The sequence below is a fragment of the Myxine glutinosa genome, chromosome 3, assembly GCF_964187855.1.
Source record: "Myxine glutinosa chromosome 3, kmMyxGlut1.1, whole genome shotgun sequence".
NCBI lineage: Eukaryota > Metazoa > Chordata > Myxini > Myxiniformes > Myxinidae > Myxine > Myxine glutinosa.
In genome coordinates this window covers 138163467-138190288 of record NC_136263.1, presented here as the reverse complement: position 1 = coordinate 138190288, position 26822 = coordinate 138163467, and the positions used below count along the sequence as shown (strand labels likewise).

The 26822-nt window shown below is 43.5% G+C and overlaps 1 protein-coding gene across 9 annotated transcripts in view; it reads right to left on the bottom strand.

Moving 5' to 3' along the window:
- The window catches only part of LOC137423175 (uncharacterized), an 83650-nt gene that overhangs the window by 6502 nt on the left and 50326 nt on the right, over nt 1-26822 (bottom strand). For 6 of the 9 annotated variants that reach the window (XM_078774608.1, XM_078774615.1, XM_078774609.1 and 3 more), the window contains 3 exons: nt 24336-24429; nt 24055-24127; nt 22011-23381 (listed from right to left, as the gene is read on the bottom strand). In XM_078774608.1, coding sequence (XP_078630734.1) covers nt 22011-23381; nt 24055-24127; nt 24336-24429 — 1538 coding nt within the window. Of the gene's footprint in view, nt 1-6771; nt 9051-22010; nt 23382-24054; nt 24128-24335; nt 24430-26822 lie in introns of those variants that run through there. The other 3 variants (XM_078774616.1, XM_078774617.1, XM_078774610.1) reach the window with 2 other exon arrangements.

The window sequence follows — 26822 nt, the reverse complement described above, 5'->3', positions numbered from 1 at the left end:
GACAATGGCACCTTTAAGGTGTTAGAAATAATTAGATTTCAAGCAGATGGATTCTCCATTACTTTGAATTTAACTCACATGTGGTGAGTTGCAGGTGCCTGCAATGTAAAAATCACTCATGCAACCAGTTTGAATGGAGAAAAGGAGTCATTCTGCTGTTTTGTGTCACTGTGTACCTCAATGAGCATGGAGAAAAGAAAGAAAACCAGAGAATTGTCTGATGAGGTCAGACACAGGATTGGAGCCAAGCATGGACAATCTCAAGGCTACGTGTCTATCTCCAGAGACCTTGATGTTCCTGCGTCCAATGTACACAATGTTATCAGGAAGTTTAAGGCCCATGGCACTGTAGCCAACCTCCTTGGACATTGCCGCAAGAGAAAAGAAGATTGCAGCGAAGGATTGTTCGAATGGTGGAGAAAGCACGTCAATCAACTGCCAAACAGATTCAAGCTGACCTTCAGACACAAGGTACGACAGTTTCAACTCGCACCATCGGTCACCAACTCAATGAAAGGGGGTTATATGGTAGGAAACCCAGGAGAACTCCACTGCTGATAGAGACTCAAAACACACCCGAACAAGCCAAAATCCTTCTGGGAGAATGTCCTGTGGACAGATGAGACCAAATTAGAGCTTTTCTATAAAGCACATCATCTCTATGTCTACAGAAAACAAAATGAAGCCTTCAAAGAAAAGAACACCTTCCCTACAGTCAAACATGGATGAGGTTCAGTGATGTTTTGGGGGTGCTGTGCTGCCTCTGGCACTGGGTACCTTGAATGTGTGCATGGCGTCATGAAATCAGAAGATTACCAAGGCATTTTGGAGCGCAATTTTCAACCCAGTGTCACAAAGCTGGGTCTCCGGCAAAGGTCATGGGTCTTGCAGCAGGACAATGACCCCAAACACTTCAAAAAACACCCAGGAATGGTTCAAGACAAAACGCTGGACTGATCTGAAGTGGACAGCAATGAGTCCAGATCTAGATCCCATTGAACACCTGTGGTGAGATCTGAAAACAGCAGTTGGGAGAAGGCACCCTTCAAATCTGGGAGAACTGGTGCAGTTTGCACAAGAAGAGTGGGCCAAACTGTCAGTAGAGAGGTGTAGGAAGCTCATTCATGGCTATAGGAAGCGCTTGACTGCAGTTATTTTTTTCCAAAGGCTGTGTGTGCTACCAAATATTAAGTCCAGGGTGTCAATAATTTTGTCAATGCCATTTTTTATATTTTTTCATTTAAAAAGATATATTAAGTTCAGAATCAAGAACAAAGGTTCTGTAATTTTAACAGTGAAATAAAGAATTGTGGAGACCAAATACTTTTGTCAATTTCAACTTATTTTTTGAGAAAATTGTGAGTTATTTGAAAAAAGTTCAAGGGTGCCAATATTTCTGGCCGCGACTGTACAGACAGACAAACACAGACAGACAAACAAGGGTGAAAACATAACCTCCGCCCACCTTAGGTGGCAGAGGTAATAAAGTCAATAATAGAGAATTACATTTTCATTGGAGACATACGACGAAGGACATAAACTAAAAGTACAATCCATCTTTGAGGACATCAACCTTGAGCCAATGTGCTCTTCTTGTCAGATTATGATACTGTTCGATTTACTTATATATTTATGCAAATGCTTCAAACAAGAGTGTCAAGTATTTGTATATGCTTTCCAGGTAATAACAACTAAAGGTGTTGGCAACTATCAACGCTTCCAAGCAGTAACACCTTGAATTGGAACGAAAGGCCACATCCAAAGTTGGCATTTTTGAAAGTGCCATAACTACAATCCTATAATACAATTGACATACAATTTTATAAAATACAATTTCACTGTAAAAATTGGCATCGACGTCCTACTTGCCAAACCAATATTGTCTGCAAAGGAAGAATTTTGCAGGATATGTTCACAAGTGTTCAAATCATAATCTCTATAGACTGCAACCAATTATACACCCGTTTTTTTCACCATCAAAATCCATAATCTTCTGAATTTCAAAAAATGGCCAAAGAATGAGAGGAAAGGATGAGATTGAACAGATTGAGAAAGTTGGTTTTACAGGCTAAAGAAATAAGGAACAAATGAGTGGAGATGAGCAGTGAGTCTGGATTTTGGTAGTTTCACCAGAAATGGGTTACTCAAAGTATGTGTGCCCTAAAGACACCTGGGGGATAGAGTTGAGGAGAGGGGTAGGGGGCACGACAGAGGGTGCAAAACAAAAAAGAACGCTGCAGAACATGTCTGCAAACGATCTGTCTGCAATGTGAGAGTAACAGGCCCAGAAACTCAGCTTCATTGCGAGAGATTCCAATGATTTTGTGGGCCTTGGTCTCCATAGTATCAAGAGGTGTAAGGCATGAGGCAGGAGCATGATCCCAGAGGGGAGAGCAGTTCTCCATTGAACTGTGGATGAAGTCCTCCTGGAGATCTTTGACTTTTTAAAATCATAAATCCAAGATGGTCACCAAGCCTTTGGACCAATTAGCTTGGTTTATTAAAAAAATTAGACCAATAATTAATTATAATTTCACAGGGTTGTTGTAAATCATGAGATGTCATGCATATCCTTCAACAAAGGTTGAAGGATATGCATGGCATCTCATGATTTACAACAACCTTGTGAAATTACAGTCCTGTAACATGGGGTAAAAAGGCCATAGTTTTCAAGCAACCAGGACTGGAATAATAACATTTGTTTGAACAAAAAACTGTCTGAAGGTTTGTGGAGGTCATGAAAACATGTGATGGCAATTTCCATATGTCACCATTTTCCAACATAGCCGCAATCTCCAAGTCCAACTCTTAAATCACTCACTGCAGCACCTAGGATGCCAATTTTGGTCTAGGGTGTATCCAACCAACACCCTAGATATGTTTTCAGGGTCAAGGAAAACAATGAAACTATTCACAATATGATTATTCATACTGTTCAACAAAGACTACATACAGTTCATTTAGAACACTTAAACTACTCATCAGCTGATTCACTGTTGGACTCACTGTCATGTAGTGCTGCATGCGTCAGAGGATTTTCACATGTAGAAGAGCCATCTAATGCATCATTTGGACACTGTCTCTGGTGTATGCTGATGGATGCAACCCTATCCTTCCCTCAAATGGCACAACAGCTGACTCTGCTTGTGAGAAGGCAAACATCAACTCTGACTCTGCAACTGGATTGGACGGCAACAACTCATGTATCCTAAAATCCTGCTCTGCTACTCTTGCACTTCCTCTCTCTGCCCTTTTCAGCCTGTCATTTATCATAGGTCATCTTCCATATGCTTGGAAATCAGCCAACATCACAGCATTACATAAATAAATAGCCCCGAGTGGGTTGACGGTCATCTCTTGAGGTTGAGATTTGGGGGAAACTATATGTAGCAAGTGTTAGATGACGTTTGTAAAGTTTTACATCGATAGGGTAAGTGGTTTCTGATATATAATTATTTAATATTTTCCTTCAATCCAATATGGCTGCCACACCATGTGAGTGATGACGTTTTCGTGATCAAATTTTAATCCCCATGCCGAGTCAATGGCACAAGTAAAGTTTCCAGTCAATCGCTTCGATGGTTTGGGAGAAGATGCTTTTTTAAGGTTTTAGGATAAATCCAATATGGCTGCCAAACCGTGCGACCAATGATGTCATGAATTTAGGATTTCAATACAAATGGGTCATAGATCATGTGCATGCAATTTCAGATTTTTAGGATAAGGCACTCGATTAAAACATTGATGGCTGGTATACCACTTTACCGATTATGTCATCATTATTGTACACCGCTCCTTTCCTATTCCATCTCCAGGTGCTGCATTAAGTCATTGCTCGAAGGGGGCCCAGAAATGACGCACGCTGAAAGGGAGTACTCAGTTTTCACGAAGGTTGTTTACTTGTTTGTTTGTCTGGGCGATATCTCAGCCATCCTTTGAGCTAGGAAGCTGACGTTTGGGCACAATAGTGAGCAAGTGCTTTGGCAAAAACTGTATTTTTGTTTTTTGATTAATCAATGATTTAATTAGTTACTTAATTATTATCGATGAAATAAGTACTTATTTATTTCCTTTCTCTTCTGGGCATTGTCTCAGGCACCTTTTCAGTTCAGAAGCTGATATTCGGACACGACAATGACCAAGTGATTTCACTGTCGAGGCTATTTTTGATCAATTAATCATTCAATTAATCGATTAATAACTTCATTTTTTTCTTAATTAGATGCGGATGAAACGGTGGTGGCTTAGGTATTATATTAGCCAATTGATTAATTATTTAATTATTTTATGATTATCATTTATTTATTTTTTATTAATCATTTATTTTTTTTCTTTCTCATTTGGCCAATATCTCAGGCACCTTTTGAGCGAGGAAGCTGATATTTGGACATGACAGTGACCAAGTGATGTGGCTATAAAGTATATTTTTGATTTATTGATTAATCAATTAATCGATTAATTATTTATTGATTAATCAATCACTTATTTAAATATTTAGATTAATGACCTATTTCATTAATTTTCAAAAAGTTACAGCTTCGTATGAAGCACTGGTGGTTTAGGTATGCTGTTAGGCAATTATTGATTAAGAAAATATTTTACGATCATTATTTATTGATTTTAATTATGCAATTAATCAATGAATTATTGTACACCTCTCCCTCCATTGGTGGGAAACCAACTATTTTTGAGGTTAAAAGGTCAACTCAAGACCAAACTTCCAAAATCATCAATTTTCATCCGGAGAAATCATCAATTTTCATCCGGAGAAATCATCAATTTTCATCCGATTGACTTGGAAATTTAACAGCATTTGCAACGTGCCTCACTGAATTGGGAAACCAACTATTTTAAGGTCAAAAGGTCAACTCTAGGTCAAACTTCTAAAATCAATTTTCATCTAAAAAACATCAATTTTCATCCGATTGACATGAAATTTAACAGCATTTGCATAGTGCTTCATTGAATTGGGAAACAAACTATTTTAAGGTCAAAAGGTCAAAGGTCAACTCAAGGTCAAACTTCCAAATCATCAATATTCATTTTAAAAATCGTCACTTTTCATTCTATTGACCCGAGCTTTGATCAAGATCATCAATCTTGATAAAATGGACATTTTAATGGATAAATGGCAACCTTTTTTGGGGGGAGGATGGAAGGGGGTAGAGGTGATTTTACAACAACAACATGCATTTTAAGGCCATTTTCCCTGCTAGAGCGGGGGTTAGCCTTGCGGTCCCCATGACAATCTTCGCCATCTTGCCCTATTTTCTGCATCTCTCCCTGTTAAGCCCCTTCCCCACATTTCTTCTTCCACCATCTTTAGCCAAGTCTTTCTCGGTCTTCCCCGTCCTCTACTCCCTTCTACATTCATTTCCATCACTCTTCTCAACCAGTCACTTTCATCCTTCCTCAACACATGACCAAACCATCTCAACCTGTTCCTCTTCACAGCATCAATCACAGACTCCATTCCCATCATTTTTCGCAATTCATCATTTGTCTTCCTCTCTCTCAACGATACTCCACACATCCATCGAACCATTCGCATTTCCACCTTTTCCAACCTTCGTTGCTGCTCTACGTTCATTAACCATGTCTCGCTCCCATAAATCATAACACTTCTCACACATGCAGCATACACCTTCCCCTTCAGCTTCAACGACACTCCCCTCCTCATCAGCACGCCACTCACTTCCCGAAACTTCTTCCATGCACATCTCACTCTAGCAACCATTGCCGAGTCTGATCCACCTTCTCCATTCAGGATGTCTCCGAGGTAGCAAAATGTTTTCACACCTTCCAGCTTCACGCCGTCTCCAAGATCCAACTCAACATTTCCTCTATGTGCAGCTCCCTCTGTGCACACCTTACATTTGAATGTAGCTGCCACACTGGTTAATGACCCTCTCAAACCACTACATTTTTGATGAACCCACTCAGCGCACATTGTACATTGAATGGAGTTCACTCTGACACCCTTCCTGCACACAGCACAGGGCCACTTCCCAGTTCTTTCCACCTCACCACATGCTTTACCACTTGCCATCACCTTCATCTTTCCGATATTCACCTTCAGACCTTTTGTCTCCATACATTCCTTCCACTTGTTCATCTTTTCCTTCAATCCATCCATACTTTCCGCAATCAACACCAGATCATCTGCATACAAGAACTCCCATGGTAAACCCTCCTTTACTTTCTGAGCCAGCACCTCCATCACAGCTACAAATAGTAGTGGACTTAGTACCGGCCCCTGATGCACTCCCACCTTCACCTCAAACTCACCACTGTTCCCGTCCTTCGTCCTTACAGCTGTGCACGCTCTTTTGTACATTGCCATCACTACTCTGATCAACCATTCCTCCACTCCTAACTTCCTCAATGCCCATGTCACTACTTCGCATGGAACCCTATCGAATGCTTTCTCAAGATCAACAAACCCAAGAAACAACTTCTTCCTCTTCTCCATGTACTTCTCCTGCAACTGCCTCACAATATAAAGCACGTCTGTCGTTCCTCTTCCTGGCATAAATCCAAACTGCATTTCGTCGATCTTCACTTTCTTCCTTATCCTCCTCTCCAACACCCTTTCCAATACCTTCATTCCATGCTCCAATAACTTTATCGCTCGGTACGAGCCACACTCTAGAGCAGGGGTCGGCAACCTTTTTGACATGAAGTGCCAGTTTGAAATGTTCTTGTTAATTAGTGTGCCATATCAACATTAAGTTTAACATTAAGTTTAATTATGACACCACATCAAAAAAATATTTCCAACAGACATGGAATTTTATTCCATCCACATAGGCTACATGCATAGCAACAACATTTTAAAGAAACATTTATCTCTCATAATCAGGACATTGTAATGATCATTTTGTCATTGTAAAATTTGGCCCCCATGAGGTTACAAATTATATGCACGGACCCCATTTCAAAACACTGCTTTCAGTAACTCATTTACAAAGTATTGCATTGGGAACAAATGTCAAAAAGGGAGAATAAAGTGTATCAAACAGAAATACCAGTACGATACAAGAATGCTGCCATCCTCATGAAAACATCCAAATCTGAGTTGGAAAAAAGAGATGGACAAACAGCTACATATGCAAACCCATGTGTACTACAAATAAACAGATGCCTACCAGTCAGTGTGATCCCTGGCCTGCTTTCCTTTGCTGAGCTCCATTATCTGGGGCTTGTAGTAGCTCACTTTAAGTTGCACACATGCTTCGGAGTGGTCGGTTGTCAAACGACTGCGGGAGGGGCTGAGCACGTTCTTCATGTGTGAGAATATCTGCTCACAGAGGTACGTTGACCCGAAGACTGACAGCAAAGCCAGTGCAACGTTCTGGAGATAGCTGAATTTCTTCGGCACGGATGTCCAGCAGGTGAAGATGCAGGTTTCGTGATCTTGCACTGCCGTGGTTTCTAGTTGTTTCCGTCGCTCTGCAAACTTAGTCACCCACAGTGTTGAACTCTTCAGCTCAATCAGCTGCATTTCCATGTCCTGTGTATCCAACCAGTCTATCAGAGATAAATCCAATTCGTGTCCATCAAAGCTGTCTGGCTTGATCAAGAAAGAGAACATGGGTCCATACTTCTGAAAGTCCCCAAATCGTGTTGTGAACTACGACTCAAGCTCGCTCATGTATTTGCATATTTCAGCGGTGCTGACGCTGTGCTGTGAGGACAGCTCCCTTACGTGTCTGAAGTAGCGGAAAGTGGAGGTAGCAACATCACTTGAAAAGATTGCTAGCTGGTCGACAAAAGCCGTCCATGTGTCGAACATGTCCAAAACAGTTTGCCCTGCACCTTGCAGTCGGAGATTGAGCTCGTTGAGGTGTCCCGTAATATCCGTGAGAAACAAAAGTTTCACAACCCACTTCTCGTCCTCGAGTTCTGGGTAGTTTTGGCCCTTTTCAGCCAGGAAGGCCTTGATGGCATCAAAGCAGCTGGCAAACCGCTCCAAAACTTTTCCGCAGCTTTGCCACCTAACCGCTGAGTGGAGAGGGATATCGTTGCATGTGCAGTCCATTTCCTCGAGCAGGGACTGGAACTGTCGGTGTGTCAGAGCAGATCGCTTAACTATGAAGTTAATAACTTTTACGACCGCAGCCATAACCTCATTAAGATCTGAATTTGACATCTTTGCACAGAGGTTTTCTTGGTGTATTATGCAGTGGAGTTTCATGATGGGGTGACCGACTTTTTCCTCAATTAATCTGACAGCTCCCCTTTGTTTCCCGACCATGGCGGGGGCGCCATCTGTTGTCACTGCAAAAATCTTCCTGATGTCAATCCCTCGCTCCTCAAAATGCTCCATAAACACCTTGAATATGTCCTCCCCTTTTGTTGCGTCAGACATTGGCTTTAAGCAGCAGAGTTCCTCTCTAACAGTCGAGTCACAGTATCTTGCCATGACTGCCAAACGTGGTATGTCATTCACGTCCACGCTCTCATCAAGTGCTATGCTAAATACCACAGCATCTTTTAACCCAGCTATTTGCTGCGCACTGACATTTTCTGCCATTTCTTCGATGCGTCGCTCAACACTTCTAGCTGACATGGGAATATCTTTTATTCTTGATTTGATTGTCTCTTTGTTTGGTAAGCCTTCAAACAGAACCTCTGAGCTACAGAGAAAAGCCTCCTTAATATATTCGCCATCCGTGAATGGCTTTCCGCATTTCACAATGCAATGAGCAATGCGATAGTTTGCTTCAGTTGCATGGTTTTTAGCAATGGCAAATATTTTGAGGGTGTTGGCTTGCTTCCCACACCTGGACACGGCACGTTTGATGGATTCTGCCTTGTCTGCCTGATCTTTGAAAGTTTTCTCGTGCTTTGTCTCAAAATGGCGCTTAACACTCGACGTTCGACAAACAACATTTTCAAAACATAAAGTACACACCGCACGGTCCTTCTGAAAAACAAAACCCCACTCTTCTGTCCATGAGGGCTGGAATGCCCGAACCTTTACTTCAGCTTTCTTAGCTAGCGGGGTTGCCATCATCTACCGAACCTGAACCGCTTCACTGCAATTCCTGTGGAAAATGTGAGCGGGAGGCCATACCGTCACTCAAACTAAATAAGACAGGCCGCGTGTTACGAGAAAAACTACTACCCACATTTTCATTACTACCGCCCCATAAAAAAAGCTCAAAATAATGACGACATTAATATTAAAACTCAGAAACCAGTCCGAATAATAATAATGAGTGGAGATGCAGCCGCTGACCACCGGATGTTAACAGCACAGCTGCTCTTACAGCACCTGAGGTTGCCGCGAACGGCGTATCGGAAGGCACCAAGCCTGCATCTCATGTTTTATATCTGCGATTATTATACAATTCAGAATAATGATGAAATTAATATTAAAACTCAGAAACCAGCCCGAATAATAATAATGAGTGGAGATGCAGCCTCGGACCATCTGTTGTGAACAACACACCTGTTCTTACAGCACATCCGGTTGCCGCGAATATTGTGTTTGAATGCGCCAGGCCGGCATCTCATGTTGTGCATCTTTGATTATTATTCCACTATTCCAGTAAAATAATTTGGAATTGGAATGGTGACTCTGCTCTGATCCATCTACCTCATCACCCTGCTCCATCACACCGGTATACTGTTATAGTGCACACGCGCAACAGCCAATGGCTGTTCAAGAGGTGATTTGGCATACAGCGGAGAGGGCACTGCTTTCGCCAGTGTGCCAATGATTATGCTGCCGTGTGCCAATGGTGGCACGCGTGCCTAAGGTTGCCGACCCCAGCTCTAGAGGGTCACTTTTCCCCTTGTATAGAGGGACGAGGGTACTCAGTTCTCAATCCACTGGAATGCGGCCTTCTTTCACCGCCAGATTACAGATCTCTGTCATTCTCTTCACACCCCGACTTCCTGCTGCCTTCAACATATCTCCCACAACTCCCGTCGGCCCTCCCACTTTTCTACTCTTCATTGCTTTTATGGCTTCCTCAACTTCCTTCTCAGTTATCTTCTTTGCCGGTCCTAAAACTGGGTTACTCTCGATGTTGCCATCCCATTCATTCTCTGTATTCAACAGCATTTCCATATATCTTTTCCATCTTCCTTTAATTCCATCTGGGTCCACAACGATTTGTCCCACTTCATCCTTCAAGCAACTCACCCCCATCACATCACACCTCTCTTTCGCTATCTGCTTTGCAATCCTGAATACTGCTCTCTGACCCTCTTCCGAATCCAAGCGTTCTCCGAACATTTTCCTACATGCATCCTGCGCCTTTGCCACCCCTTTCTTTGCAGCCTTCTTGGCTGCCTTATAACTTTCATGCTCTGCTGTTTCTGCTCCCGTACCCTTCGCCTTATACCACTCCTTGAACTTCTTCCTCTTCTCGTCAATCCTCTTTTCAACTTCATCATCCCACCACCATGTTTCCGAGGGCCTCGGTGGTCCTTTTGTCCATCCACATACCTCACCAACGGCTCCCAACAGACTAGCTTTCATTGACATCCAACCACTTTCAAGCTCAACCACATCATCCTCTACCCTACTCAGCCTCTCTTTTAATGCCTCCCTTACTGTCACCTCTTTCAACCTCCACACCTTCATTCTCGGTTGGTACTTCACCCGCCGAGCTCTCCTCGCACCTTTCACCCTTATGTCGCAGACAACCAAGTGGTGCTGTGAAACAGCCTACTCCCTCGGGATCACCTTTGTGTCCCGGAGGTGCCCCCTATCTCGCCTACGCATCATCAGGTAGTCAACGGTTGTCGTCGACCCACCTGACGTGTATGTAACAAGCTTATTATCCTCTTTCTGGAACTGAGTATTACAAATCAACAAATCAGCTCCATCAGCAAACTCCAAAATCCTTTCACCTTCTCCATTTCTCACACCATATCTGTAACCCCCATGAACTCCCTCAAAACCGTCCATACTCCTTTCCACATGTCCATTTAGGTCTCCTCCTACCACAACAACTTCCTCATCTTTCACGTTTTCCATCAGCTTCTCTATCGCACACCAGAACTTGTCCTTCTCTTCATCGCTCCGACCAACCTGTGGAGCATATCCCGAGATGACGTTCACCAAGAGCTTTCCAATCATCATTTTCACCATCATCAACCGATCACTCACTCTAGTCACACTCACCACACTGTCTACAAACTCCTCAGAAAACAGGACACCAACACCATTCACGCCTTCTGTGCACCCTTGCCACACAAACTTGTATTTCTGTCCCTGCCTACCCTTCACCAGTTCACCATTCTCACACCACTTCCCTTCCACCTCGTCTCTTGCACACAACATATGTCCACTCTTCTTCTGACCAATACTTCCACCACTTCTCCTGATCTCCCTGTCATTGTCCCTACATTCCATGTCCCAAACCTCAGAAACCGATCTCCACTTCGGGCTGTAACCTGCCCATATGTAGTTGTAATTGTCATGGTTCTCTTTTTGAGGCAATGTTTTTTTTTTATGGCCGGATGCCCTTCCTGACGCCAACCCTCTTAGTCGTCTCTTACGACACGCAGGGATACGGTGTACCTATTCTAAATCCAGGGTACACACTGGGATCCAGGGTACACACTGTATCGTGTATTAGTGGATTTTACAAGTATCGTGTAAAATGACGTCTTCTTGTTTGTATATCAGTAACAAAAAAAATCTCAATTTAATCTATTTTAAATTCAGGCAGCAACACAACAAAATGTGAAAAAGTCAAGAAGTGTGAATACTTTCTGAAAGCATTGTATGCTTGAGGTTACAGACTGAACCAGAGAAAAAAGGAAGAAAAAAAAAGAAGTTATTTTTCCAGTCAAACATGGAGCTGAAAATGTGAGATCTTGGAAGGTGGGAATACGTTCTGTCACCACTTGTGCATAGGGTTTCTTCAGTTTGCCGATGTTTACCCACAATCTTTTTGAGATGTGATGAACTGGTGAATGGAGTTCTACAATTTCTGTGATACTGGAACAAAACTTCGGCATTCACAATTTCTGCTCGTTTCCAGTGGTGAGCAGAGACTGGATTCTTATCAGATCAGGAAAAAAAACCAGGAGACTTTCCAGTGAATTATTTCAAACAAAATGCACATTTTCCACGACCAAATATTTCCATTCCACATATTTTAGATGCCAATCCATCAAATTACACAACCATCTCTTCAAGCAACCATAAATCATCTGGATTGGTCTCCCACCTCTACCGCCTCTGACATCAACTGGGAATTCTTCCAAAGAAAATTGCTCTCTCTCATGCACAGATTTATCCCATCTCGTCTTCAGTTGTCATACCCTTCCTCCCGTCCATGGTACACGGATTCTTGTGGTGAGGCTGTTGCCCAGAAACAACTTGCCTTCGCCTCCTGGAAAGCAAATCCAACGGAAGGAAATCTCTCTCATTTCCTTTCACAAAGCCCAAAACAAGTGTGTGTCCACCCTCAGGAGAGCCAGGAAACAATATCTCTCCACTCTCAAGACCGAACTCTCAAATCTGTCTCCCTCTTCCAAATCCTGGGGCAACTGGTCAAATCTGTTTCTGGTGTTTGTTCCCCCTCCATCCCCTCCCTCACCTCAAACGGCTTAACGGCTGACTCCGCACGTGAAAAAGCTGAATGCCTCAACTCTGTGTTTGCCTCTAAATCTTGTGTCCCAAACCCATCTGGCCCAAACCCATCCCATCATGCCATCCCATCCATCCCATCAAGCCATCAACCCATCATCATGTCCCAAACTTCCATCTCTGTACCCACTGTACCCAGTCGTACCCAGCTGCTCCTGGACTCTGTGTCCTTTCCTCCTGACAAGGTGGAAAAGTTTGTCAACCCTTGACTCTCATTCTGCAACTGAACCTGATGGCATCAGCCCACGGGTCCGAAAATCCTGTTCTGCCGCTCTTTCACTCCCTCTCTCTGTTCTCTTCACCCTCTCTTTTGCTCAAGGTCATCTGCCATCAGCTTGGAAATCAGCCAACATCACCGCTTTGCACAAAAAATGTGCAAAAACAGATCCTTGCAACGACAGACCAATCAGCCTTCTCCCAATTATCAGCAAAGTCATGGAATCCATCATTGCTTCGGATATGAAATCTTTCCTCTTCTCCAATGGCTTGATCTCTGATCATCAATTTGGTTTCAGACCAGGTCACTCTACTCTGGACATGCTGCTTCTGCTGTCTCAACAATGGATGGAGGTCCTCAATGCCAAACAGGAAATTAGAGCTGTCTCCCTTGACATATCACGTGCCTTCGATACGGTCTGGCACCCCGCTCTGCTCACCAAACTCTCCTCTTATGGTACCCATGGAAATCTCCACACATGGCTTGCGGACTTCCTCTCTGGTCGTAGTCAACGTGTGGCCCTGAATGGGTTTCTCTCATCTCCCCCTTCCTGTTCAGGCTGGAGTTCCCCAAGGTAATGTTCTGGGCCCTGTGCTATTTCTGGTCCCATCTCTCCGACTCTCTGGAAAATCCTCTCTATCTCTTTGCTGATGACTCCACTCTCTGCCGCTCCATTCCTCATCCCTCAGATCGGCAGTCTGCAGCCTCCTCACTCTCTGCAGACCTGGACAAAATCACAGACTGGTCAAACAAGTGGAACATGTCTTTCAATCCTGACAAATCTCACAATCTTACTATGTCTCTCCGAAAAGACCGACTGGACAACCCTCCCATCCACTTTCTGAATAATACTCTCCAAGAAGTTCTGTCACTCAAGCTTTTGGGTCTCACTATCTGACATGATCTTTCCTGGGAAAACCACATTTCAAATCTGGCGTCCAAAGCCAGTCGCCGACTGGGCATCCTCAGTCGTGCGAAGTCCTTCTTTGGCACGCCTGAGTTCCTCACCACATACAAGGCTTTCATCTGCAGCTCAATGGAATACTGTTCTGCCCTCTGGGCCGGTGCTCCTGCCTCTCACCTAGATCGGCTTCATGCTGTTGAAACCAAAATTTTCAGAATCATTGGAATCTCCCGCGATAAAGCTAACTCCGAGGGCCTTTCACTTACTCACCACAGGCAGGTTGGTGGTCTTTCTGTCTTCTACCGACTCCTCTCCGGCCTTGCTCCTCCAGCTCTCTCTGGGCTCTGTCCCCCAAATATTCCTACAGGTCTTTCAAGATCTGCCTGCAACCCTCTTATAGTTAAACTGCCAAAATCAAGACTCTCTGCTCACCTTCACTCCTTCATTCCTCTTTTCTCCCTCCTCTGGAACAAACTCCCTCACTCTCTTCAATCCCACTCCTCCCTCCAGGTCTTTAAAACAGCTGTTCACCACCATCTCTTATCTTCCCCCATCCAAAACCTTAATCTTTTCTACCCCCACTAATGTCACCCCAGATCCACTTTTTTGAAATACAACCTCTTTCCTGGAAGTCCTTGCAGTGTCCTTGTGTTTTATACTTCTCCCACACCCCTCCCCCCCCTTCCCACGCCTCCTCCCCCCCAAGCCCTCTCCCTCCCACAGATCTCCCGATGTCCCTGCTCTTAAATGTTGTGTTTGTATGCTTCCCCTTCTCTCGCCATCTTGTCTACCGCTCCCCTTATTATATACTTTGTGTCTGTCAGATTTATTTTTTGTGTGATAAATGTTAGCTCTTTCACGAGCCTCGATTCTGTATGCAAAAAAAAAATAGAAAATCTCAAGCAGTAGTTCTGGATTATCTCTTCTTTCTACTGTATTTCTGAAAAAACAATAAAAGTTCCTGTTGAAATAATTTCTACATCAAAATGCAGTTATTCAGCATGGTAAGGGCATATGTAATGTATGGAGAACAGATTGTGTGTTATACAGTCCGTATCAAAAAAAAGGTAATCCGAATTCAAGGGGTTAATATGCAAAGGTTATTTAGTTTGGCAATTTACATGTGGTTTACCAAATATGAGGAGATACTCAACTTTCCATTGATGCCTTTCATGCATCATTGCTGTCACACATGACCGAGTACATGTTCATTGAAATTGACAAGTTCAAATCGCATTTTTACAAGTTTTGCTAATTGGTGCAAGACAGTTTGAAATGGACGCATTACTTGTCGACTGCCAAGTTGATTATGTAAAATTGTTAAGCTGGTCTGGTAATCGTCGGTTGCGTCATCCTTTGTTTAAGATGGGTATTTAAGATGGGCCTACAGTGTATGGGTTTAGAGACAGTCTGAGTCATTGAAAAGATGGTTCAACTTACGACTGAACAGCGGACCTTCGTGGTTACATCCTTTCACCAAACTGGAAGTTTGCAGCGAACTCGTGATGCGTTCAGGGAACGTTTCCCAGAACGGGAGCCTCCAGCAGCCAAAACCATCTGGGCGAATGTTAGAAAATACCAAGAGCATGGCACTAGCCTCAACCGCAACAAGGAGAATTTTGGTTGGAGGCGCACTGGGCGATCGGAAATGAACATTGCAGCAGTAAGGCAGCAAGTTTTGGAGCATCCTCGAGATACCAGCGCAAGACAAAATGGGACGGGATTGCCTTTGGCAACATTCAACCGAATCACAAGACTGGACCTCCACCAACATCCATATCGGATTCACATCCGGCATCAACTTACGCCAGGGGATTTTGCCAGGAGGCTGGTGCTTGCCAGATGGTTGATAGCACGTTGCGAAGCAGATGTCAATTTCCTGCAGTATCTCGTTATCGGCGACGAAGCTGCTTTCGCCATGGACGGCAAGGTCAATACCCATAATGTTCTTGAATATGCACCGACAGGACAACCCCCGTAATTAAAATTTGACACCAACATGAATCGACAAAAGTGGCCTGTTTGGTTGGGACTTTGTGGAAGTGGTCAGGTGATCGGACCATTTTTCTTTCAAAGGAATGTCAATGCTAACAGGTATCTGCAGATGATCAATGATGAGGTTTTACCGCAGATGGAGGAGAACTTTGAGCGACAGGTTCATGGTGTCTTCAGATATCTCTGGTGGGCCCAAGATGGCGCCCCAGCACATCGTCTTATCGCTGTCCGAGATCGACTGAGGGAACTATTTGGAGACCGAGTCATCGCCCTCAACCATGCAGTGGAATGGCCACCAAGATCACCTGACCTCACACCATGTAATTATTTCCTTTGGGGACATTTAAAGAACAAGGTATTCGTAACTCCTCCCAGTGATCTTGATGAATTGCAGGGCCGTATTCGACATGAAGTGGATGCTTTGCGCAATGACCCGGCTATGGTGAGACGAGCAGTTCAGGGCATGCTCCGCTGCTGAGCTTTGTGTTGAAAGGGGAGGTGGACATGTTGAAGGTGTGGGTGCATAAAGGCCAATCATTCCTGATAAAAGTTCACATCTGTCGTTCATTTTGCACCAATTATCCTGACTTGCATAGATTAGCCAAACTTGTAAAAATGCGATTTGAACTTGTCATTTTCAATGAACATGTACTCGGTCATGTGTGACAGCAACGATGCATGGAAGGTATCAATGGAAAGCTGAGGATCTCCTCTTAATTAGTATACCACATGTAAATTGTCAAAATAGATAACCTTTGCATATTAACCCCTTGAATTCGGATTCCCTTTTTTTTGATATGCACTGTATTTGGCCGCCGCATTGCGATACCATGATGAAACATAAATTTCATTTACTATTCTATTCATTTAACATTTTTGTTGTATATCTATTGGACTCCTTGTTGGGCTAGCGGCTAGGGTGCCGGCTTAGGATCCTAGGATCCTGGGTTCGAATCTCGGTCGATCGCCGAATTAATGCTAGGGGGGTTGACTCAGCCTGTCATCCTTCCGAGGTCGGCTAATTGAGTACCAGTTCACTGGTAATTCCCTGTTTGTCGTTGAAGGCGGCAAAAAGGGTTGGCGTCAGGAAGGGCATCCGGCTGTAAAACATTGCTTCAAAAAGGGGACCAAAAAACAACAACTACCACGGTCCCCGAAAAGGCCAACCCCCGCTTTGCGGGGAAAAATGGCCTCTAAACGGTGGTTTTTATTGGACTCCTTGATCCATATATAGTACATAGGGTTGGACAACAGAATAGTTGTCCTATGTGCTCAAAGGGGAATACAAACACAACTATTTTTTTTCCTGAAAAACATTGAAAATCATTAATCACAGTCTAATTTGAAAGGAATTTTTTTTTGAAATTCTTTTTGCCAATCACAAAGTGTTGAAAAAAGCCCTAAAGTGTCAATTTTGCCAGTGACGTCACACTCAGAACCCCCCTTGATACAAATGACGACTTACATAGAGAACCAGTGCATGTCGATCTCGGATTTCGATATTGATTCCACCGTCATTAGCAACTCTGAAGGTTCTCAGTATGTTGAAACTGATCAGTGAGATTTTGAACAAACTATTGGAGACAAAACTAGTAACGGAAACGCTTTCGGGGAAATTATGGAGCCTTTTCGTTTTGAGCCATATGCGAGCGATTCAGACGAAGATGGCGACAATGAAAGTGTTAGTGAATATGAAAACGCTGGTCGCATGTTTACTACAGATTGGCACGTTTTGTTTTTCTGTTCAACTGATGGTTTATAAGGGATTTGTATTAACTGATAAATCAGTTATATTACTCCAGCAGAAATACCCATCATCGCCCAACAGCCGACACCACCCAGGCACACTCGGAGACCACCGACAAAATGAGCGACGAATGCTTTGTCCCACCGTCGCTGTGTGACCAGGTGTCCTGTACGTTAAGGGATCGTCCTGTTTCACACTTTACCATTTCTGCCAGTGAGTAATCATCTTTGTGTTGACAATGAACTGGGATGACGCCATTTGTGGTCGTGCCATGTCATGTCCATGCTGTGTCGTGTCGATGTCCTGCCCCAGTGGAAGGGAGAGTGATGCTAGGAAGGGTGGGGTGGTGGTAGGTATCATTAGAGTGATGGTTGATGGGACATTGTGGGGGGATAGTTCAGGGGGGAGTGGTGCTGGATGGTCTTAGTTTCAAGTGACGGCTATTTCTTCCGCTTAATCGTGTGGATGGCATCCACTCTCAATCGTGGCAGATAGCCACAAGATCTAGCCATCTCTGTCGTTTCATAACAGTGCTCTGTAAAATATTCCGAGGACAAAAGCGAACAACGCGTAGGCCCGATCCACACAAGGGTATTTCAGACAAACCTCGTCCAATTTCTGGCAAACTAAGGGTCTTTTGGCCATTGGTGTGGCACAAAACCATGTCGATTTGTATTACAACAACCTCCAAGGACACATGGACTAGGCATATTTGTGGAAAATCGAAAATTAGTTGCCATTTGAGTTGAATCGTACCACGAAGTAACCTGTAGACAATAAGAAAATGACGGTCGACTTCTGAGTGCAACGTCATGGCTAAGCCTGAAGGACATTTCAAATTTTAATTGATTTATAAAAATACTTTATAAATGGCAAATCAGAAAAAGACATCACATACACATTTTGTAAAGGTATCAAGGGATTGACCAACACGCTCCAATTGACTATCACGTTGACAATTGTGGAGTCGCTTGTGTGCCCCGATGACCAAATGAGCTATACTGGACAGTGCCAACCAAACCAGGCAGGTCGGAGGGTAGGAGACAGACAAAGTAAGGTCAAAACCTTGAGTAAACCTCAATGCCAAAAATCCTGACGTCGGCAGCAGGGCCTCAGAAGTTGAAATATATATATGTATATATATATATATATATATATATATATATATATATATATATATATATATATATATATATATATACATACATACATACACACATACATACACAGACTTGGCATTTAATATGGAATTTTTTTTTTTTCTTGATTTGGGTTTACTTTCTGAACTCAGTATATCAATCTGGTGAGTTTATTTTACCCTTCGGTGATGTCTTTGTTGAAAGAACCATGTCACACTGATTGTCTTTCGCAGCAAGAAGTCAATAACAGGATTATATCACAGGTGGCGTGACAAAATGTAAGGACAGGTACATTTGACGATTGGCTTCACAATCGGGTATATAAGGGTTGTTGCGTTCTGTATTAGTGGAAAACAACTGCTGCACGTCTACAAAAGTTATTGCCGCTTCCTCTGGAGATGGTCCGTCAACTCGACAATGCTGTTTGTCATGGAGTGGTGGCTTTACGAAATTACGGCATGAAACAGCGTGCTATTGCTCGGCAGTATGGCATCACTCAAGGTCAGGTGTCAAAGACCCTGAAACGAAATGCTCAGAGGGGTGTCCCTACTCCAATACCGAGGCCAGGACGTCCCCGCAGAACCACAAGGAGGGATGATTGCCAGCTGCACCGGTTAGTCCGCAATGGCCGTACCAAGTCAGCTAATCAGCTTAGGGCTGAGTGGCAGCAACTGACAAATGTGCCTGTATCCAGAAGGCTAGTGAACCAACGACTGGTTCAAGCAGGCTATCGTGCCAGGCGTCCCCTGAGAAAGCCACGCCTGACCAGACAACTCCGCCAGCGCCGATTGCAGTGGGCCAGAGAGCACCGTCAATGGCAGCCAGGACACTGGAATCACGTGACCACTTCAGTGACGAGTCTAGATTTCTGGTCTATCGTCAAGATGGCCGTGTCCGAGTGCGCAGACAAGTGCATGAAGCCCACAACGAAGATTGTATAGTGCCAAGAGTCCAGGCTGGAGGTGGTGGGGTGACCGTTTGGGCTGCTTTTCATGCAGGGGGAAAAACTGACCTGGTTGTTTTGAATGGAAACCTGAACCAGTTCAAGTACAGGGTCATTCTGGAAGAAACATTGCTTCCATTTGCTCGTGCAGCCTTTCGAGGAAACTTTGTCTTCCAAGATGACAATGCACGGCCTCATCGTGCTCGCATGATCCAACACTTTCTTTCTGACTGTGGTGTAGAGCATATGGAGTGGCCTGCCATGTCCCCGGATATGAATCCGATAGAGAACTTGTGGGCAGAATTAACGTGTCAAATCGACAACTTGGACCAGCAGCCGACCTCTGTGCGTGAATTGCATCAGGCTATTGCAACTGCATGGCAAGCGATTCCTGTCCAAACCTTGGCAAATCTCGTGAACAGCATGCCTCGACGTGTACGTGCTCTCCTGAATGCTCGTGGGGGTTACACGAAGTACTGAACTGTAATTTTACTGTCCGTAATCCCAGTCATAATTTAGCTTTTGTTTTTGTTGAAATTTTTTTTGGCTAATGTGCAAAATAAAGAGATACTTCTGGAAAACGTACAGAGGTTTAACACAGTACTGTCCGTGAATTGAGTTCAATATCAGTTTACATCACTTTCAAGGATCAATTTATTTGCTTCGAAATGTCAAATGTGGTTTTTGTTTCTTTTAAAGGTCACATTAACAAAATCTAGAATAATTTCAACATAATTCCAATGAATTTTTGGTTCTAAGTCATCTTGAAAAGTAAGTTCACCCCCACAAAAAAAATATTCCATATTAAATGCCAAGTCTGTATATATATATATATATATATATATATATATATATATATATATATATATATATATATATATATATATATATATGGGAGCATACACTGGACCAGCACGTCGCTGCGTTCTTGGATGACTCCTCAGCACCATCCCAATACACACCACTGTGTGTGCTACGGAATGAGGTGTTTTTACGGCGGCTGGAGTGCAAATCCTGCCACCAACCTCCTTGAAAGAGGACCCAGTTCCCTGGTACTCATTTCGCCGACCTCGGAAGGATGACAGGCTGAGTCAACCCCACCTGGTATTAATTCAACAGCTGAACGGGATTCAAACTCAGGACCTTCGGATCCCAAGCCCGCCACCCAAACCTTTAGGCCAAAACCAGGTCGTTGAAATGGCGAAGCAGAAAGACTTGTTACCCGGCATGTCAATGATGAAGATCATAAATTCTGACAAAAAGAATACTGCGTACTCATGTAGAACTTGCGACCACATGAGTATAATTAGCAACCGAAAGACACATGTCCGATCGAGATCGACCTGATGATGATGATGATCAAGGGATAGATTAGCGTCGATGTGGTCTGAGCGTTTGGGTTCCTCTTTAAGTATATGAGCTAATGCATTGGGATTAATGAATGGTGGCCATGTTGGACAATGGCGGCGTATGCAAATGGCCATTACATTTCAGGTTGTCATCACATGTTTTCATGAGCTCAACAATTGCCTAGTCGGTTTTAACTTGATGACGAATGTTATTATTCTGGCCCCGGTACAGGTGCTGCATGACTATTAGGCTTATCAGTGACAGTGTATCGGTCTCTTGAGAAAAACGAATCACAAAATATGGTGGAATAATAGTAATGATAAGATTATTGGATCATTGACAATCATGAGGTTTTTGGCGTGTAAACTATAGAGCTAAACCTCAAATGACATTATCACGTCAGATGTCCTAAGGTGTACATGAACCAAGTATATGTACTCTAAAAGTTTGGGATAAAATTGTTACAATTACAAAGGGAGTTGAATGGTAATTCAAGGTCAAAATGAAGATGGTCAGTATGCACTTTAGATCATTATAAACTGCCTAACACATATAAAAACTGTAGCTACCGTTTATACTCTATAGATGACGCTAAATTCACTAAAGCCTGGGATCAAGATGAAACATAAAAGGACATGTTGAAAGTGAACACCGTTGGGATCAACTTCAGGTGAATATCTATCGATGTTGCACATTTTGTATTGATAGCACAAATCGTATTCATGCTATGGACACAAAATTCCATGAAGGTCAAGGTTTGCCACTAAAAGTCAGATAGAAAATAAGACATTATAATAAAACTTCAGACCATTATCTATGTACTATGTCGTGTAACTGCACCATTAGTTGTTTTCACGCTACGGACAATACAAAATTGGTTGGCATCATCGTAATAATAACAACAATAAGAAGATTAATAGGATTTTTCAATTCAGAAAGGAAATCACTAATACTAATAAAAACAATAATAATAATAATAAGAATAGTAATAACCCCAGCAAGAAAGAATAGGCCTTCCAGTCGTACTGGCTTGGAAGCCTAACATCAATAATCATCATCATCATCATCATCATCATCATCATCAGTATCATCAAACCTGTCAAGGCTGCTGGCTGTGGTAGAGCGTGTGTTTCTCGCTGTCTTTGCCAATTCATTGGCTTTAATGGATGCAGAGCGTGTCTGTCGTCCTGAAGCAGCAGCATCGGAGGGAACAGGACTTGACACTCGCCTTTGCTTGCTTTTCAGAGTGCAGGGAATCACAGGTGTTGTTTCCTGTGACGACCTGGTGTGTCTCTTCACTGGCGCAACCTCAAGAGGAAAGCTCACATCGTCAGTGATTTTCTGCGCAGACTCTGTGTGTGTGTACGACACTGGAGAGACTGAGGCGATATCTTTATCCAAATGTGTCACCCCATCATCTTCTTTGGTGTTGCGAGACTTTGGATTTGTTATCCGCCTGGAATCTGGCGATTCATGTTTGATCTGGGCAACATCCGAAAACTGGTTCGGGAAACCCGTTCCTGCCCTGCACTCAGGTTCATCAATGGCAACCTCTGTTTGAGAGGAAATTACTTTTTTGGATTGTTCACCAGTTGATGATGCAACTTGTTCAAGTTTCTGTTTGTGATGATGCAACTCATGAACGTCACATTTGTCTGTATCAGCAACTTTTGTCAAATAGGTGATTTCGGTGAGATCAATATCACCCACAGGTGCTGCACCTTGTTCCTGTAACTCATCAAATGGTTTTGACAAGGTTCCACATTCAAACTCACTTTTTTCCTCAGAACGTCCCTCAGATTTTTCAGTAGTTCCTGATACTGTAGATGGAAGCATTTCCTGATCGTCTGGTACAATCAACAACTTTTTCTTTTTATCTTCATCCACTGGTTTATTCAAGGTGGGGTATCTTTGGACCTCCTTGCCAAGTGACTTGTCATTAGCCACGTCAATACTACAGGCGAGCACACTCTGAACGTCACACCTTGCCTGTAACTTCAGCTGTTCAGAGCAATCAGGCTCTGCAGATGACTCCAGCATCGCAGAGCTGCTGGAATTTTCTTTCATCTCCAATGTATCTCGGGATTCAGCAGATGAACAAGTCGATTTATAAACCGGCTCCATTTCATCAATTTTACTTAAGGATGGACGTTTCCTCATGCAATACTGGGTGACCGATTGAAGAGAAATCAATTGCTTGCTAAGATGACCAGCTGTGGACGCTGACAGTTGTTGTGATGAATCTACTGCCACCTGTCCTTTTCCACTTTGTAGTGACAATGAAGCAGGGTGAAGTCCAAAAGTAAGACTGCTGTTTTTATTAGTTGCGGATTGAAAAGAAGCAATCTGGTGCGTGCAGCAGTCAGTAGGCACAGTTGTGCAGGAGGAATCGAGCATCTGGCCTGCTTTCACCGGCACACCTTTCGCATCTACAGCCCCCTTTCTCATGGATTGCCTTGTATTCGGTCTGGCCAGGAAAAATGAAAGGTTTACGAATTAACTGTATTCCGTCCAATCCACAATCACCACATTAATCATATCAGCAATAATGAAAGCATCATTTTTGGCAAAATTAACATAACAGTATGAATGAATGAATGAATGAATGAATGAATGATCGGTTTAAGGCCATTTTCCCGGCGAGAGCGGGGGTTAGCCTTGCGGGCCCCATGACAATCATGGTTCCCTGTTTGAGGCAATGTTTTTATGGCCGGATGCCCTTCCTGACGCCAGCCCTTGGTCACGCTCTTACGATGCGCAGGGATACGGTGTACCTATTCTAAATCGGGGTACACACCGTGATCATTCATCCCAGCAAGCCGGTACTCAATTTGCCGACCTCGGAAGGATGACAGGCTGAGTCAACCCCCCTGGCGTTAATTCAGCGATCGACCGGTATTCGAACCCAGGATCCTAGGATCCCAAGCCGGCACCCTAACCGCTAAGCCAACACCAGGCTATAAGCCAACAACAGTATATAGGATGTAAAGTGAGATTATTGGTACTTTATAGTGCACATTCATTTAAGTGCATTTTCTCACCGCAGTCTTTTCTCCACGATGGAAGAATGCAAGATGATTCAAACATAATTCTCCAAAACATTCAGAAAAAGAAAGAAAGATTATTATAGATGATCAAACCTTTTCTGATATTCATCCTGGCTGGTATGGATGCCAATAGAAATGTTTAACTCTGGAGTATCAGATCCATAATCTGAAATAAAACAACCAATGACAACACTTCACACCAGCATAACAATACGAAGCTTGTTTGACACTACTTGTGATGTCACACAATTTACATTTTCTCACAAGATTGGCTGGCTGAACCTGAACCACTTTAGAAAATGAGACACTTTCCATCTTCAAAGATTGCACAACAGTTATGAATTTGAATGGCTTTCTTTCAGCCTCTTGCATACCAGACTCGGAGTACATCTTTTTCTGGTTCACTCCATGCTGCGTAGGCCCTTCCTGGAGTTTAATTCCTGTAGTATTTGCCTCATCACTGAAAGTCTGCCAAAATACAAATAGCAAACCAAATTAGAAATACAATTTACAAAAACAAACATGCACACATCATGACTGCAAATCCATTTACATTTCCCTACTGTAATCATCATGTAAACAACGAAAAAAAAATCCCTTTTTAAGGCCATTTTTCCCTCCTTTTTTCTTTTTTGTATACAGAATCGAGGCTCGTGAAAGAGCGAACACATTGAACATGAAAACATGCACAGACATAAAATATGCAATGGAGGGAGCGGGAGACAAGAGGGAGAGAGAGAGGGAAGCACACAAGCACAACAGTGACAGTAGAGAACAGGGACATCGGTAGACCTGTGGAAGGGGATGGGCTGGGGGAGGAAGGGTACACGGTACAAAGCAAATGAACACTACTAGGAATTTCGGGAAAGAAGTTGGGGATTGAAAGAGGTGGATTTGGGGTGTTTTAACGGGGGTAGAAAAGATCAAGGTTTTGGATAGGGTAAGATAACAGATGGTGGTGAACAGCTGTTTTAAAAACCTGGAGGAATGAGAGGGATTGAAGAAAGTGTGGGAGATTGCTCCAGAGGTGGGAGAAAAGCGGAATAAAAGAGTAAAGGTGAGCAGAGAGTCTTGATTTTGGCAGTTTCACCAGAAGAGGGTTGCTGGCAGATCTTGTGCGTCCTGCAGGAATATTTGTGGGTTGGGGGGGGGGGGGCGACATATGCCAAGGGGGACAGCTCTGATTTCCTGTTTGGCGTTGAGGACCTCCATACATTGTTGAGAAAGCAGAAGCGGCATGTCCACAGTAGAGTGACCTGATCTGAATCCAAATTGATGATTCTAAATAAAGTCATTGGAGAAGAGGAAGGATTTGATGTCAGAAGCGATGATGGATTCCATGACCTTGCTGATTATTGGGAGAAGGCTGATTGGTCCGTAGTTGCAAAGATCTGTTTTTGCACATTTTTTTTGAAAAGCGGTAATGTTTGCCGATTTCCAAGCAGATGGCAGATGACATTGAGCAAAAGTGAGGGTGAAGAGAACAGAGAGAGGGTGAGATAGACCAGCAGAGCAGGATTTTAGGACCCATGGGCTAATGCCGTTTGGTCCAGTTGCAGAATCTGAGTCACGGTTTGACAGAAACTTTTCCACCTTGTCAGGAGAGAAGTACACAGAGTCCAGGAGCAGTTGTGTACGACTGGGTATGGTGGGTAGAGAGAGACACGGGTTTGGGACACAAGATTTTGAGGTAAACACAGAGTTGAGGCATTCAGCTTTTTCATGTGCGGAGTCGGCTGTGTAGCCATTTGAGGTGAGGGAGGGGATGGAGGGGGAACAAACACCAGAAACAGATTTGACCAGACGCCACCAGGATTTTGATGAGGGAGACAGGTTTGAGAATTCAGTCTTGAGAGTAGAGAGATAGTGTTTCCTGGCTCTCCTGAGGGTAAACACACACTTGTTCTGGGCTTTGTGAAAAGAATGGAGTGTTGCCTTCAGTTGGATTATCTATAGCAGGGGTTAGCCTTGCATGTCCCATGACAATCATCATGGTTCCATATTGAGGCAATGCTTTTTTTTTATGGCTGGATGCCCTTCTTGACACCAACCCTTTAGTCGCCTCTTATGACACGCAGGGATACGGTGTACCTATTCTCAACCGGGACACACACTAGCACGTTCATCCCAGCAAGCTGGTACTCAATTTGCCGTCCTCGGAAGGACGACAGGCTGAGGCAACCCCCCTGGCGTTAATTCAGCGATCGACCAGGAGTCGAACTCAGGATCCTGGGACCCCAAGCCAGTACCCTCACCGCTAAGCCAACATCAGGCTACTGTAATCATCATTTGCTGTAATTATTTTTTTCAGCTGATGCTGCCACACGACCGGGTGTTTCTCCAATACTCTCAGCACTCTGTTCCATCCTACCCTAGCAACAGGTGCTGTCATCTAGGCTGACTGCACAACTCAACTTATTTGTTCCTCACTTCTCAATCTATGGAGCTACTTTCAAGGTTGACTAGGCACCTTCCATACTTTAATCTTAGGGGTGCTTTCCAGATGCTGCCGAGGTATTGTCGTTATAAAATGGGAATTCAAGCAACAGATGCTGAACAATGAACAATATGTGATAGCCGGCACCAACTTTTTAGATTCCGTAATAGGTCCCATGGCAAATTACAACTTTTGCAATAACTGCTTGTCAACATGGGTGAAAATAACATCGCACGATTAAGAACTTGTGGGTGACATGTAGGAACTCATATGCATAGACAAATTCATGTTGTGTAATCGCAAGTTCGTACATGTGGTAATGTGAATACCTGAAAGATAGACTGGACAGTATTGATCGATACTCGGCAATTTTATCTGCAATCTGCTTTCCATCTGTATTGTCAATGAATGCTCAATCACTTAA